This window comes from Pelophylax lessonae (assembly GCF_965119305.1).
Source record: "Pelophylax lessonae genome assembly, chromosome: 1".
Taxonomy (NCBI): Eukaryota; Metazoa; Chordata; class Amphibia; order Anura; family Ranidae; genus Pelophylax; species Pelophylax lessonae.
The window spans coordinates 525,321,702-525,339,584 of record NC_138768.1 but is presented as its reverse complement, the minus strand read 5'-3'; the positions used below and the strand labels follow the sequence as shown (position 1 = coordinate 525,339,584).

Here is a 17,883-nt window from a genome sequence, read left to right as displayed (position 1 = left end):
TATATATCAGTGGTGGGTGGGCAGTGGCACAGTACACTCTCTGTGGACCTGACAGTCACTGGCACCCAGGCAACTGCAATTATTAACAAAATATATATTTTTTTACTTTGCAAGCTGCTGTGCCACCTTATATATCAGTGGTGGGTGGGCAGTGGCACAGTACACTCTCTGTGGACCTGACAGTCACTGGCACCCAGGCAACTGCAATAATAAAAATATATATATATTTTTTTACTTTGCAAGCTGCTGTGCCACCTTATATATCAGTGGTGGGTGGGCAGTGGCACAGTACACTCTCTGTGGACCTGACAGTCACTGGCACCCAGGCAACTGCAATTATTAAAAAAATATATATTTTTTTACTTTGCAAGCTGCTGTGCCACCTTATATATCAGTGGTGGGTGGGCACGCAGTGGCACTGCAGTGGGCACAGTACACTCTGTGGACCTGACAGTCACTGGCAGCCCAGGCAACTGCAATAATAAAAAATATTTTTTTTTCAATTTGCAACAAGATGCTGTGCCACCGTATATATATCAGTGGTGGGCAGTGCACTGCAGTGGGTACAGTGCACTCTGTGGACCTGACACAGCACTCACTGCAATTATGACAGAGGAAAAAAAAAATATTTTTTAAAATGCAAGGTACTGTGCCTGTGCCACCCGAAATGTGGTGTGCACACAGTACAGTCTGTGGTGGGTCTGTGGCCTCTCACACACAGCGGGCAGGCAACTGCAGTGTACAATAGATATATATAAAGGAAAAACTCAATTACCAGCCCTTAAAAGGGCTTTTGGGGACACTAGATGTATATATATATATATATATATATATATATATATATATATATATATATATATATATATATATATAATAAAAAAAATCCTCAATTACCAGCCCTTAAAAGGGCTTTTGGGGACACTAGATATATATATATATATATATATATATATATATAAGAAGAAAAAACTCAATTACCAGCCCTTAAAAGGGCTTTTGGGGACACTATATATATATATATATATATATATATATATATATATATATAAATTACACAAATACCAGCCCTTAGAAGGGCTTTTTGGGGTGCTGTCAGGATGCTGTCCTTACAGCAGTAGTGGACCAAGAACACTGCAAGACCAGGAACACTGACTAACTGTCCCTAGCTTAACAGCAGCAGCAGCAGCTCTCCCTGCTCTCACTAACACACACTGCTTCAGAATGATCTAAGATGGATGCTGCCCTTGCTTATTTATAGGAGGTGGGAGGGTGTGGGAGGGAGGTATGCTGATTGGCTGGAAATGTGCCTGCTGACTGTGAAGTTCAGGGTCAAAGTTTGCCTCAATGATGTATTATAGGGGGCGGACCGAACATCGCATATGTTCGCCCGCAGCGGCGAACGCGAACATGCTAAGTTCGCCGGGAACTGTCCGCCGGCGAACAGTTCGGTACACCTCTAGTTACCACGTCCTGCATAGAAGATGTCAGAATATTTATACTGCTCTGAATATAACAGTGTCTATTTATGTCAATAAGCAAAGATCTGTGAGGTAGGAGAATCTCAAATTATTTCCACAAATCAAAATGTAACAAATTATTTTTAATCGATTAATTTCTTTTTAAAAGCATATACCAATCTTAGTGAAAACAGTCTACAGTAAGGAATATATATAAAAATATTTATTCACAAGACATGTATTCACAATAAATGATCACACTGGAAATGACACAAAAAGATAACCTTACATAAAATACAAACTTCAAACAATAAATGCAATGTTATATGTAGCTAAATGATGAAAGTAAAAATAAAACAAGATTACCTTTTCTCCAGGTATAGCATAAACCATAGGTAGGTTTTCTATATAATCAGACCACAATTGCCTGCGAATTGCGCAGCTGACAGTCACTCCACTGCAGATGGAGTGAGAATAAGCTATGCAACACGGAAGACTAAATTGCAAATAATGCACTAAATCTCATATTAATAAAAATGTATAAAAACAAAAATCAGCTTTTTAGAAAAAAATCTACCATGGTTTATACGGCTGGAATTGTAATCTTTTACCCTTAAATATGCAATATAAAACATATAAGGAAAGAAATAGACAATTGTTGAATAATATCAAATAAACAGCAAGGTATATTTACCACACTTAAGATGGCTGCTAGCTTAAATGGTCGTTACCAGAGTCCTTAAGATGGCTGCCTTCCCAAAATGGTGGCTGGTTAGGGAGGAGTTTCATTTGGCATCCTTCAAAGTTTTAGATAAATGATGGAGTAAGATGGAGTATGTATAGATGAGTATATAGATGGATGTGAGTAGCGTGTGTGTTGTAGGTGTAATGAGTGTTGTCAGTAATGTAATGTGTCTCTCATCTGGGTTCTCCTTTTTATATAGTATTGAACAAAGGACCTGTAAAATTACCATAAGTTAAACCCAGAAGGAGGAACATTATCCCCATTGGTTGGGACATTTTATCCATTAACTGGTGAGGTCATAGTCACGCCTCTTTAATTATCCAGTATTTTGAATATTAAAATTACATGATAATTTCTTTATATTGAAGAATAATCATAAACACAACATAAAAACTTGTCCATACTCTTAGTACATACATAGATGTCCATCTAATATCTCCATCATGTACCTTGGCGGGGATTGGTTCTGGTAAAGCCATTTATTAAGAAGATATTATTAATATAATATATATATTTATTGGAAAATACTGAGTTACCCCAAGACTGCATTTAGTAATAGTGTCCAAAGGGGGTAGTATTGTATTGCTTATTCGATTCAGTATAAAACATACAATAAGACCACTATTAACTGATAACCTTTGACCTCTGGCTAGGCAAAAATAATTAATTATTTGAATTCTGTCATACACTTCAGACTCTTAGGCTAGGATTGGAGGATTTATATGGCCATAAAAGCTTAAACACAAACGTTTCTAAGATGAGGTAATTTAAGTAGAATTAGTATTTAGCTTTGTCTTAGTAAGATCATTATGTGTAAAAATATAAAAGCAAAATGTGCTATACAGAGCATTTCTAATAAATATATATGCCTTACAATATAATGACATAATTATTGTTAATATTTTCTTACATACGATATAATGTATCTTTAAAACGTATATAGTTTAAATGAACCTATTGTTCATTGAAAAATACAGATAAGAATACAAGCGAGACTGGCCATCAGTGACTGTTGGTGTCTGGCTAAAATGACCCTTATCTGATGAGATGTCCATGTACCACTTATTTACGATTTAAAAGAAATACAAAGATATCTGTTGAAAATTTCAAGACTCTCTGTAAGGCACTACATAAAAGAACATGAACTTTCCATGAACTCCTAACAAAATGGATGCTGTACTGTTCAAGATCTCTATATAGGGATGAATACACATAGCTTTTTAAATTACCCTTTTTCTTTTATTTAATCCCCCCAATACTCCTGACAAAGATATTGGCCTGCTTAGCTTAGAATCGTCTGCAAATATCGAGATTGAGCTGGATATCCCCTCCTCTAGATCATTCATGAATAAATTAAAAAGGATTGGTCCCAGGACAGAACCTTGGGGGACCGCACTTTCCACATTACTGTTTGGAATTATTTTTTTTTTTTCCTCAATAAAAGTTTATTGTGAAAATATTGAATAAAAAAAAAACAACGTGTTACAATGTAATAAAAGTATGTTAATAACAAAGATGAGGAATTCAATTAAAAACAAGGGGAAATTGGGACTTTAAATTAAACTTTCATTTAAAGTCCTAATTTCCCCTTGTTTTTAATTTAATTTACCCTCGGGATGGGGAAATATGACCCTACCTTGTCATATCCTCATTTAAAGTCCCAATCTATTCCCCCCCCCCTTTTCCAAAGATGAGGAATTAGTCTAGTCTTAATAACAGATACATATATAAACTTCAATTGCGTTTCTTGTAACCAATTACTGGAATAAGTACACCTTATGTGCCATGCACAATATGACTTGAACAAAAACAAAAATATAGCAGGTTGTCTGAGATCAGAGACTGGAGAAATATCAAGATGAATGGAATTCTTTATGTAGTTTTATTATTATTTTAATTTTGAAGCATAGTGCCACTTCAGATTTCTATACCTTTTGATAAGTGAGCAACAGGAAAAAAGAAAATACCACTAAACGTCTCACAAATAACATAAACAATGAATAGTATGTCACAGGAATTAATTGTTTATGTTATTTTTGAGAAGTTTAGTGGTCATCTTTTGTTTTTTCCTGTTGCTCAACAATCAAAAGGATAGCACCACATTTTGATTTTATAGATATTTGTTTCTAATATTGTTTGTTTAATATTGCAACAGCATCTAGGTACAATATTATAGGTTTGACTAATTTGCTAAATAACAATTTACAAAATTTTAATGTTCTTTGTATTGTATCATAGGTAGAGAGTAGTGGTGCAGCAATTCAAATTTAATTAAAAGGCATCATGTAAAAAGTTTGTACAGTTGTAAATAAATGATCAAGAATGCATCCATACATTTAAGAAAATAACCTGAAATCCACTTCTTAAAATACAGCAAGGTACAAGCTTAGATGAAGCATCACTGGTAACAGTTTTCTAATTTCCAACAGCCATGTAGTATGAAGTGATCATGCTCATAACCGCAAAAAAAATATAAAAAAACACAGGGCAGATTTCACTCCATCCAATCCCTTACACCTAACTCAAAAACATGTCTCAGTTTGACTATAGTTGGACATATTACACCAACAACAAAGACAGATCCTTGCAAGACCTAAAAAAACATGGCAATCACACAAAAACTGGCACTGTTAGAAGGTAGGAGTTTGATCTGAAAAATAAAATCACTAACTCTAATACAAACTGTTGGTAAATGCCGGTTCACATTGGTGCGTTGCGGGAACCCTGTTAATCCACTGCAGGTTCCTGCATCACACCCGACTCGCAGGCAGTTCACACTGCCATATGCAAACTGCTGGGAGTGTCAATACAAAGTTAACAACCCCCCAAGATTAGTTCACATATAGGGTTGAGCGGACACCTAGATGTCCGTGTTCGACGGGTTCGGCCGAACTTTAAAAAAAAGTCCGGGTCCGTGTCCCGGACTTTTACCGAACTTTTCCCGGACACCGAACCCCATTGAAGTCAATGGGGACCCGAACTTTAAGGCACTAAAATGGCTCTAAAACACCAAAGGAAAGGGCTAGAGTGCTGCAAATGGCAGCAAAACGTAATTAAGAGCATGGCAAGTGCTCTGCAAACAAATGTGGATAGGGAAATAACTTAAAACAACAAAAAAAAACAGAAAAATAAAACAATGTTCTTCTTCATCTCTGAAGGACGAGGCCCATATGGAGTAGGAGGGAGGTTGAGGTGGTGGTGGATGTGGCGGTGACATAGGCGTGCGCACAGGGTGTGCTGGGTGTGCCTGGGCACACCCTAATCACCTAGGGCACATAGCATTGCCAGTGAGGAGATGGGAAAGATCTCCCTGGGACCTGCTCTGCTCTATTTCTCCTTGCCTACAGGTACATGGCCCCGATACATTACTCTCCCTGCTGGCAAACACATGCATGTGTATTTCAACTTTGGGGTGCACACCTTAATGCAATAGGCTGCGCACACCTATGGGCGGTGTAGGTGGAAGCGGCGGTGGAGGAGGACCAGGGCCGGATTAACAGCATCATGGGCTTGGTGCTGAGGATTTTGAAGGGCCTTAAGGGCCGTGCCTTGCCATGCACCCAGAGGAGGAAGGGTGCAGCCATGCATGCCTAATTCAACATGGGATGCTGTCTCTGAAGCCCATAAACACATCCATGCATCGCCAACTGTCCCTCCTTGTCCGGCCTTCACGCTGTGTGGGGAGGTTCTGAGGGTGCTGCCTGGGGAAGCGAGCATAGAAGCCAGACTTCTGTGTTTACAAGTGACAGAAGAGCGGTAACAGTGAATATGGCCAACCCGGGGCCTATATAAAAGGTAGGGGCCTGGAGCTGCAGCTCCAATAGCCCCTACATTAATCTGGCCCTGAGGAGGAGGACGAGGTAGCCAACACTGCTTCTTTTCAAAAATTTTAAATGAGGGTACACCCCAAAAGAGTGAGAAAGAGCAAAAATGGAACAATGGGTGGGTAAGGTCGGTATCCATTGCTATTCTGCATAAGGTACGGAAAAGTCCCGTGGGATCCATGCCTGGTTCATTTTAATGAACGTGAGCTTGTCCACATTGTCTCTGGACAGGCGGCTGCGCTTGTCTGTTATAACGCCCCCAGCCGTGCTAAATACCCGTTCAGATAATACACTGGCTGCAGGGCACGCCAGCACCTCCAAGGCGTAAAGGGCAAGCTCAGGCCATGTGCCCAATTTGGAGACCCAGAAGTTGAAGGGGGCAGACCCGTCATTCACTACATGTAGGCGTGTGCACACATACTGCTCCACCATGTTGGTAAAATGCTGCCTCCTGCTAAGACGTTCCATCTGAGCTGCTGGTGCTGCTGTTTGTTGTGGCGTGCTGACAAAGCTTTTCCACATTTCGGCCATGCTAACCCTGCCTTCTGAGGTGCTGGCGGTGCCCTGGTTGCGTTGGCGACCTCCTCCTCCTCTGCCTTGTGCTTCCACTGTGGCCCCGCTGTCAGATGGGAATGCCAGCAGCATGGCGTCTACCAGCGTGCGCTTGTACTCGCGCATCTTGCGATCGCGCTCCAGTGAGTGAATTAAGGACGGTACGTTGTCCTTGTAACGGGGATCCAGCAGCGTGGCCACCCAGTAATCAGCACAAGTTAGAATGTGGGCAACTCGGCGGTCGTTGTGGAGACACTGCAGCATGTAATCGCTCATGTGTGCCAGGCTGCCCAGAGGCGACGAAAGGCTGTCCTCTGTGGGAGGTGTATCGTCCGTGTCCTCTGTATCCCCCCAGCCACGCACCAGTGATGGCCATGAGCTGGCCTGGGTGCCACCCTGCTGTGAACATGGTTCCATCTCCTCCTCCAGCTCCTCCTCCTCCTCATCCTCCTCATCCTCCAGAACTGTGCCCCTGCTGGACAATTGTGTCCCTGGCGTTTGTGTGTGCAGGAACCCACCCTCGGAGCCCCTTGCGAATGACTGCCCTGAAAGCCTTTGAAATGTTACCTCTTCATCCTCCTCCTCCTCCTCCTCATCCTGTGCCACATCCTCTTCCATCATCGCCCAAATTGTTTTTTCAAGGAGGCATAGAAGTGGGATAGTTAAGCTGAGAATGGCGTCATTGCCACTGGCCATGTTGGTGGAGTACCCAAAACAGCGCAACAAGGCACAATATATGCAAATGTCAAATATGCAAACTATGCCGCAATTTAATGTTTTTTACACCAAAAGGGTGTGTATTGAATAGCGGAATAGGATAAAAAACTGTGTATCTCACACGTACAAACACAGACTAGGCCCGATTAAATTTTTTCCTACCCTAAAGGGAGGATGAGGAAGAGGAGTATGGAACATGCAGCACCCTCAAATCTTCAGAAGTATGAGATGAACCCCAAAAACTTGGAAAGGTGGATCTCTCTCACACGTACCAACACAGACTATCCCCCAATTTAACTGATCCCCAAAGGTTTTTGATTAAATAGCGGAATAGAAAATATGATCCAAAAAAAGTGTATGTATATCACACGTACACAACCACACTAGGCCCCAATTACTATTGTTTGTACCCCTAAAAGGCTAGATGAGGAGTAGGGGGGGTATGGAACAGGCAGCACCCTCAAACCTTCAGAAGTATGAGATGAACCCCAACAACTTGGAAAGGTGGATCCCTCTCACACGTACCAACACAGACTATCCCCCAATTTAACTGATCCCCAAAGGTTTTTGATTAAATAGCGGAATAGAAAATATGATCCAAAAAAAGTGTATGTATATCACACGTACACAACCACACTAGGCCCCAATTACTATTGTTTGTACCCCTAAAAGGCTAGATGAGGAGTAGGGGGGGTGTGGAACAGGCAGCACCCTCAAACCTTCAGAAGTATGAGATGAACCCCAACAACTTGGAAAGGTGGATCTCTCTCACACGTACCAACACAGACTATCCCCCAATTTAACTGATCCCCAAAGGTTTTTGATTAAATAGCGGAATAGAAAATATGATCCAAAAAAAGTGTATGTATATCACACGTACACAACCACACTAGGCCCCAATTACTATTGTTTGTACCCCTAAAAGGCTAGGAGTAGGGGGAGTATGGAACAGGCAGCACCCTCAAACCTTCAGAAGTATGAGATGAACCCCAACAACTTGGAAAGGTGGATCTCTCTCACACGTACCAACACAGACTATCCCCCAATTTAACTGATCCCCAAAGGTTTTTGATTAAATAGCGGAATAGAAAATATGATCCAAAAAAAGTGTATGTATATCACACGTACACAACCACACTAGGCCCCAATTACTATTGTTTGTACCCCTAAAAGGCTAGATGAGGAGTAGGGGGAGTATGGAACAGGCAGCACCCTCAAATCTTCAGAAGTATGAGATTGTGTTCACTGTACCCCACAAAGATTGAGTTCACTGCACCCCACAATGATTGTGTTCACTGCACCCCACAAAGATTGTGTTCACTGCACCTCACAAAGATTGTGTTCACTGTACCCCCCAAAGATTGTGTTCACTGCACCCCACAAAGATTCTGTTCACTGTACCCCACAAAGATTGTGTTCACTGCACCCTAAAAGGATGTTGTTCACTGCACCCCACAAAGATTGTGTTCACTGCACCCTAAAAGGATGTTGTTCACTGCACCCCAAAAAGATTGTGTTCACTGTACCCCCCCAAAGATTGTGTTCACTGCACCCCACAAAGATTGTGTTCACTGCACCCCAAAAAGATTGTGTTCACTGTACCCCCCAAAGATTGTGTTCACTGCACCCCAAAAAGATTGTGTTCACTGTACCCCCCAAAGATTGTGTTCACTGCACCCCACAAAGATTCTGTTCACTGTACCCCACAAAGATTGTGTTCACTGCACCCCAAAAAGATTGTGTTCACTGTACCCCCCCAAAGATTGTGTTCACTGCACCCCACAAAGATTCTGTTCACTGCACCCCACAAAGGATTTTGTTCACTGCACCCCAAAAAGATTGTGTTCACTGCACCCCAAAAAGGATTTTGATCACTGCACCCCAAAAAGGATGTTGTTCACTGCACCCCAAAAATGATTTTGTTCACTCCACCCCAAAAAGATTGTGTTCACTGCACCCCACAAAGATTGTGTTCACTGCACCCCAAAAAGATTGTGTTCACTGTACCCCCCAAAGATTGTGTTCACTGCACCCCACAAAGATTCTGTTCACTGTACCCCACAAAGATTGTGTTCACTGCACCCCAAAAAGATTGTGTTCACTGCACCCCAAAAAGGATGTTGTTCACTGCACCCCAAAAAGGATGTTGTTCACTCCACCCCAAAAAGATTGTGTTCACTGCACCCCACAAAGATTGTGTTCACTGCACCCCAAAAAGATTGTGTTCACTGCACCCCAAAAATGATTTTGTTCACTGCACCCCAAAAAGGATTTTGTTCACTGCACCCCAAAAAGGATGTTGTTCACTCCACCCCAAAAAGATTGTGTTCACTGCACCCCAAAAAGATTGTGTTCACTGCACCCCACAAAGGATTTTGTTCACTGCACCCCAAAAAGATTGTGTTCACTGCACCCCAAAAAGGATGTTGTTCACTGCACCCCAAAAAGGATTTTGTTCACTGCACCCCAAAAAGATTGTGTTCACTGCACCCCACAAAGGATTTTGTTCACTGCACCCCACAAAGATTGTGTTCACTGCACACCAAAAAGGATTGTGTTCACTGCACCCCAAAAAGATTTTGTTCACTGCACCCCAAAAAGATTGTGTTCACTGCAGCCCAAAAAGATTGTGTTCACTGCAGCCCAAAAAGATTGTGTTCACTGCAGCCCAAAAAGATTGTGTTCACTGCAGCCCAAAAAGATTGTGTTCACTGCAGCTCACACACAGAAAAATGGATGTGGATCACTGACACCTGCCTATCTCCAATCCCACACCACACAGCAATATCGATTGTAGTTTGTAGAACACAGTTTCCCTAAAATTCAGCAGACTCTGTCCCTAACAGGATTGAGAAGAGATCGTAGATCAGGATTGAGTGCAGATTCACCCCACCCCCCACACAGCAATATCGATTGTAGTTTGTAGAAGACACTGACCCTATAATTCAGCAGACTCTATCCCTAAAATGCCTACAACTCGCCCTGCCTAAACACTCCGACCTGTCCCTCAATTCTATCCGGACACAAATGGTTTTTTCCTGCCTATCTTTCCCTAATCAGCAGCCAGCACGTTGATGTGTGCTCTGTCCCTGATATAAGCAGCATAATGACGCCGCTGCGGCTGCCTCGAACTTATAAAGACTTGGTCACATGCTTCAGACGGCCAATCACAGCTACTAAGACATTTGCAGGCATGGCTGGGATGGCTTAAGGCACACCAGTTAAACGATTGTTGATTGGCTGTTGAAAGCCCGCCATGAAAAGAGCGCCAAAGCATGCAAAACCCGGAAATAAAACGACCGAACACGGATTTTTACCCGAACATACAGTAAAGTGTCCGTGTCCGTGTTCGGGTACAAAAAATCCAATTATTCGGTACGAACACGAATAATACAGTCCGTGTTCGCTCAACACTATTCACATATCGCAGTGCGTACTGTTAGTTCGGATAGGAATCAGATCGCATAGGTGTGAACAACCATGCGATTCTGGTGCGGACCAAAAAATGGGTCCTGTGCGACTTTGGTCCGAATGCGATGCAAATTCAGCCATGCAGACATCGCATGTGATTTGCAGAGCAGTGTGCTGCGAATCCCATGCGATGTCTGACATTGCAAATGTGTGAACCGGCACTAACAGTATTTTTATATTCCATTGTACATGAAAAGTAGTATGCAATGCACATTACACAAAAGTGCTTTTCACAGTTACAAATCATGAAGCTAAAAGAATACTAAAACTCTTTCAAATTGTGATGGAGTTTTCTTTGATAAATGTTCTGTTTTCACTTTTCACTGTGCAATACGGTATTGTTTTAAACATCTTTTTTAATAAAAATGAAGGACATATGTAGGACAAAGCATGTAGTATACATGTTAAAACTGACCAGTAAGCTGTAATACTATGCAAAATATTACTTTTTAAGAAAAATTTGTAAAAACAACTAAACTGAGTGCTAGGAATTTGTATATGGAGGCATTTGGGGGCAGATTTACTAAAACAGGTGCCTACCAAATCTGGTGCAGCCCCTGCATAATACCCAATCAGCTTTTAACTTCAGCTTAATCAATTACGTTTTGACACTAAAACGTGGAAGCTGATTGGTTTCTATGCAGAAATGCACCAGCTTTTGCACACTCCAGTTTTAGTAAATCTTCCCCACTGTGTGAAATGATCACTGTGCAGTTCTCTATATATAGGAAAGTGCTGAAATTATCAAACAGCTTTGTGCATAAAAATCTATAGTTTCTATCTAGCTCTAAACAACATTCTTGGGTTGATTTAATAAAGACTGTTCACTTTGCAAGGTAAATTGCACTTGTGCACTTGACATAAGACTTTTCCCCAGAGCTTAGTGAATGAGGTGAAGCTCCACTGACTTCCATTATCTATTCATGTGCAAAAAAAAACAAACAGAAAAAAAACCTTTTGAAAATGTTTCTTGCATGTTATTGTGTACTCATCGCAAATTAACATTTTACCATATTGCATTTCCCATGCAAAATGCAATTTCTGTTGCAAGGTACAACTTAACTTGCAAAGTGAACAGCCTATTTTCCTTTAGAAAATAAGAACATAAGTGTCAGATGCAGAAGATTCTAGTGGTGGTTGTAGCCCTGCAAAAGAGCAATGATAGGTATCAATGGAACCCATAATGGTAAATACTACACATGCACATGTACTTTAAAATGCTGTCTTTCATTATATTTCTTTTTTCAGTGACATTGTATCTGTAGCTGAAATGAGTATTACATATTGTTTTTCTCTAATTACTTAGGCATCACCGTTCTGTTGTCACTGACAGTCTTTATGCTGCTTGTGGCAGAAATTATGCCTGCAACATCAGATTCGGTACCGCTAATTGGTAAGACTGGCTTTATCTTTGTGTACTTGGCTTGCAACATTTCATACCCAAAAAATAAATCATTGTATAATAGATAAAGATCATAAGCAGATTTTCTTAGACTTTTCTGTACTTAGCAAATACTATTTTAGGCTGAACTGTATGCAAACAACTAAATAGACTGATGAGATATATAAATACGAAAACTATTTTACCCGCCAATGGTTTTGAATTTTTGTCAATTCATTCTAGAGGTTTACACAGCTATGGCAAACAGCACAGCCAGCCAGGAGACCTGATTCTTCTCTGCAGTTAACCACTTCCCGCTCGCAGTATAATAAAATGACGGCGGAGCGGTGCGGCTCTTATACTGGGACGACGTCATATGACGGTGCCAAGTTTATGCGCGATCATGTGCCACAGCTCTTTGCCCATGTGATCGGCTGTGTCCAATCACAGCTGATCACATGTAAACAAGGAAGTGCCATTTATTGGCTCCCTTCGCCTCACACTGACAGAATGTGTGGTGAGGAGAGACAATCCGTGGCATTTTCTCACAGGAAAGACTTGTAGATCATCAGTGCCCTGATTACAATGCAGCAGCCCCAGCAGTGTCCATCAGTGATGCCACTCTATGCCCATCAGTGACACCAGTATGTGCCCATTAGCTACACCAGTCTGTGCCCATCAGTGACACCAGTCTGTGCCCATCAGTGAGGCCAATCTGTGCCCATCAGTCATGCCAATCACTGCTGCCTTTCAATGCCCATCAGTGCCTGCCCATCAGTGCCACCCATCAGTTCCCATCAGTGCAGCCCATCAGTGTCACCTATCATTGGTCATAAGTGCCCTCTATTAGTGTCCATCAGTGCCACCTATTAGTGCCCATCTGTGCTGCATATTAGTGCCTCCCCATCAGTGCCCTTCAGTGCCACCTCATCGGTGCCCATCAGTGCAGCTTATCAGTTCCTATCAGTGCAGCCTCATCAGCGCACACCAGTGAAGAAGAAAAATGACTTATTTACAAAACTTTCTGACAGAAACTAAATAAAACTTTTTTCAAAATTTTTGGTCTTTTTTAGTTTTTGTAGCAAAAAATAAAAAAGCCAGCAATGATTAAATAACATAAAAAAAAGCTCTATTTGTGTGAAGAAAATGATAAAAAATTAATTTGGGTACAGTGCAGCATGACCGCGCAATTTTCATTCAAAGTGCGACAGCGATGAAGCTGAAAATTGGCCTGGGCAGGAAGGGGGTGAAAGTGCCCTGTATTGAAGTGGTTAAGAATACAATTAGGTCTTGTCCCTGCCCCAGCTTCTGATTGGGGCAAAGAAGTAGAAGCAGCAGTGTAATGCCACTTTGCTATTTCTGTTCATCCATTACTAACATTTTCACAGCCTTGCAGTCAGCAGTGCCAAAATGATGACTTTACTTTTTCAGTCTGCTGACTGCTAGACTTTTTAAAGGCACAGAGAGCATGGCTCAGCCCTGCCCCCCACTCCCTCCTCACTGGCTGTGATTGACAGCAGCGGGAGCCAATGGCCAATCAGCCAATCAGAAGGGAGAGACCCAGAAGAGCCTTGGGTTTTGTGCACATCGCTGGATCGAGATTGGACTTAGGTAAGTATTAGGTGGTCTGAGGGGGGAGCTGCACACTGAAGGTTTTTTTTACCTTCATGCATAGAATGTATGAAGGTAAAAAACATTCAGCCTTTATAACCACCTTAAGGATGGACCGTCATAGCTCAAGAAATATATTTTGTAGAGTCTGCAGGAACAGATTTTACAAACTGATGAGTAGATCACTCTCAGTGGATATGATCCTAACATACTGTGAAGAGTATTCATCAAGCAAAGGGTGAATTTTTAACCCATTAATAGGTGTGTGCAGCCTATTGCATTAGGGTGTGCACCCCAAAACTCAAACACACATGCCTTTCTCTGCAGACTCACTAGACAGTGAATGAATGGTAAGTGCTCTGTTCTGAATGAACGGCTTCCTGTTCATTCACAAACTGAAGCATTCATTGTGAAGACGGATTAGTCTATTTTTCACTCCGCCTCCTGTGTGTATATATTCTGGGAGAGAGTTTTTGAGGAAGGAGCCGTGGGCAGCTCTGAAATGCATTAGCCACACCCATTTCATGCCCACTCCAGGAACTTGGTGATGTGCCATCACACAGTCTCGAAGCGGCGGCCCGGAAGCCTTCTGCCCTGAGCCGACACCTGTGCAGATTGTGCTGCGTCCGGATATGCTGGCTGTGTTGCAGCCTCCCCTGACTCCTGGAGGGTTTGACTTACAACTTTTACTTCATGTAAGTTATTGATTGTTATATTAAAACCACTGCTCATACTGCACTCAGAGTGGCGCTTCTGCTGTTTGTTTTTATTGTAGAAATACATCTGTCTTTGGCAATTGTTATCTTTGTTTGCTGCATCCCAGTATTGGCTTGGTAACGCCAAAATGCATGCATGCAGATGAAAGTTAGTGATGCTCAACCGCATGCTTGGATTTTCTGTAACACCTCTACTTGTGTGGTTCAACGATCTCCAAACAGCAGCACTCACCATCTTTGTCCAAAAAAGAAAAATGGCATTGTTAAATATCCAGTACCATACAATATAAAAAAATAAAAAAGCTGGTTGATGTGTTTCAGCTGTACTCCGCCTTAGTTATAACTACCATGACTCAGTCTTAGGCCATCATAAATAAGGCTGGAAACACATCAAACGGGTTTTTAAATCTTATGTTTCTGGTAATTTAATAAAAAATAATTTTCTATTTTTAGACATCGATGTTCAATGCTGGTGTTTGGAGATTGCAAAATGCTTGCATTCTTGTGGCTTGCGTCATCATGGGCCGACGTGAAGATCAAACACATCGAGACTGATTTACTAAAAAAGCTGGGAATCTTTGCACACTAAATTGTGTGAATTTTCACTTTTATTGTCCATTCATATGAAAAATCAATTACTGCACACTTTGTATACCCAAGCATGGGTAGATGAAATAAGTAAACACACAACTATTCGGTAAATCAGCCTCTTCATGTTTATAAAGGATCCTGTTTAAGTTGAATTGAATGGTAAAAATGCAACTTGAAGGACTTTTTCCAATAGATGGCTGAACCATTAAAGTTCATCAAAGTGTATTTTTCTTTAAAGACTTTGTATGCACATAAATAATTTATTACACAGCTGCAGTATTAACAGTTAATCATTCAAAAATAAAGTGAGCTGAATGAGACCAATTTCAGTCATGGTCAATAACTGTAGATGCCTCAAGGAAAACATTCATGCAATTCTTTGAATAAATGAACTTAAATGTTTCTAATTTGCTGGGTTTAAAATATTTGATCTCTATTCCAATAAGGACTTGATCTAATTGATGGGACTAAACAAATCAGATTTCTCTTGTTTGTTGTAGTTACACTAAAAGATAATCTCAGTCATCTTATTAGAGTCTTCTGCGAAACATAATTCTTGGTGACAGTAAAACAACCAGACATTGAAATATAACTACAGTCATCTCATTTATGTCCTCTGTGGTTTAAACTCTTTGATAACAATAGAATAAAAATATGTATTTTGTTGGCAGTATTTACAGTAAAATATAATTTCAATCATATCACAAAAGTCTTCTCTGGTGTAGAACTTTTGGTGACACTTCAGCTTGTTCAATTAAGCTTTGACAAAAAATCGGGAAGCTGATTGGTTTCTATGCACAGCCGCACCAGATTTTTCCCTCTCCAGTTTTAGTAAATCAACCCCCATTGGGTTTTTTTTTTGTTTGTTTCAAATGTTACTGGCACAAAATCAAGCATTGGTGTTTGAGTGTCCTGCCTGATGGTGGGACCTAGGTTAGTTTTGTAGGTTATTTTGTAGTATAAGTATATGTAAACCAAGTCATAAAATCTCATATTAACGTGGTAATAATTTAAAAATGTAATTTCAATATTTTATATTTGTCATTCTTCATTACAATAAACAGACAATCCTGTGATAAAGGTCTTCCTGTTATAGGCAATACTCTGTCCCTTTCTGCCAGTTGTGCTGCTTTGTTCTCACCCTGTCATACAGGCTTCTGATGGAGACTACAAGTTTATGTTTCAACACAAATTTCATAGGTATGGTCCACTGTTGTCATTAGAAATGTAATTAGGTTATTGCTGGAGCACATGCATTTTTATAGAAACTGACTGCAGGACAGGAAATGGCAGCTGAGGAAGAATAGCAGTTGGATGCTGAGGGAGAATAGCAGTTGGATGCTGAGGGAGAATAGCAGTTGGATGCTGAGGGAGAATAGCAATTGGATGCTGAGGGAGAATAGCAATTGGATGCTGAGGGAGAATAGCAGTTGGATGCTGAGGGAGAATAGCAATTGGATGCTGAAAGAGAATAGCAGTTGGATGCTGAGGGAGAATAGCAGTTTGATGCTAAGGGAGAATATCAGTTGGATGCTGAGAGAGAATAGCAGTTGGATGCTGAGGGAGAATAGCAATTGGATGCTGAGGGAGAATAACAGTTGGATGCTGAGGGAGAACAGCAGTTGGATGCTGAGGGAGAATAGCAATTGGATGCTGAGGGAGAATAGCAATTGGATGCTGAGGGAAAATAGCAGTTGGATGCTGAGGGAGAATAGCAATTGGATGCTGAGGGAGAATAGCAGTTGGATGCTGAGGGAGAATAGCAGTTTGATGCTGAGGGAGAATAGCAGTTTGATGCTGAGGGAGAATAGCAGTTTGATGCTGAGGGAGAATAGCAGTTGGATGCTGAGGGAGAATAGCAGTTGGATGCTGAGGGAGAATAGCAATTGGATGCTGAGGGAGAATAGCAGTTGGATGCTGAGGGAGAATAGCAGTTGGATGCTGCAGGAGAATAGCAGTTGGATGCTGCGGGAGAATAGCAGTTGTTTATACTTTACAAGGATTTATTCAGTCAGCATTTATGTTTAATGTTAGATGGTCTCTGATGTCCAGGTCAGTTGCTGCTTTTTATAATTTCTCATCAGAAGTTTTAAGTATATTACAATCTCCTACATTCTGCATGTTTTGAATTTGCCTGATGTTACTTGACTTGTGATGAAACATGTTGGGCAGGGCTTATTGACATCATTCTGCATCATCCAGAAATTGGCTGGAATCACAGGTTTTCATACTTCTAGAGGCTCTATATTGCTCTGTTTGCATTATATTGATGTGGTTTATGCATCTGTGTGCACTTAGGAATAGGTACTGTAGACATTGTGCTTTTTAATAAATGCACCACAATATGTGGTATATTTTTGTTTGCCTTAAGTGACGGTGAAGCAGTTTGGTACCTACTGAGTTTGGACCCCAGAAAGGGGAAAAAGCTTTATATGACCCCTTAAAGGTCATCCTTTGAAGATAAGAGCACATGTACACTTGTGGTGGAGGAAGACTGGAATGAATAACTGGAGATACTGCACAGAGTATCTGCACAGTGGAGGTTCTGTGGCACCTAGGGTTGATTTATTGTTATAGATAACACAGTTGGGTTATAATGATTTATGTTGACACATGGAATTAAACTTTCTTTGGATTACACTATTGGACAATAAAAGTTCTTGCCCAACACATTTTACTTATGATGTATTGTGTTTAGCACATTACGTCCTGATTTTATTTTATTAAACGAGCTGCACAATCCTTTTATAACGCATAGATGTAGGATGGTGGTGTAACTAGAACCTTTAGGGCCCCGATGCAAGAAACCATGAAGGGC

The 17,883-nt window shown here is 41.0% G+C and overlaps 1 protein-coding gene across 1 annotated transcript in view; it reads left to right on the top strand.

Moving 5' to 3' along the window:
* The window catches only part of LOC309564013 (neuronal acetylcholine receptor subunit alpha-7-like), a 324,105-nt gene that overhangs the window by 178,589 nt on the left and 127,633 nt on the right, over window positions 1-17,883 (top strand). The window contains exon 8 of the mRNA XM_082268638.1: window positions 12,073-12,159. Coding sequence (XP_082124764.1) covers window positions 12,073-12,159 — 87 coding nt within the window. The remainder of the gene's footprint in view (window positions 1-12,072; window positions 12,160-17,883) is intronic.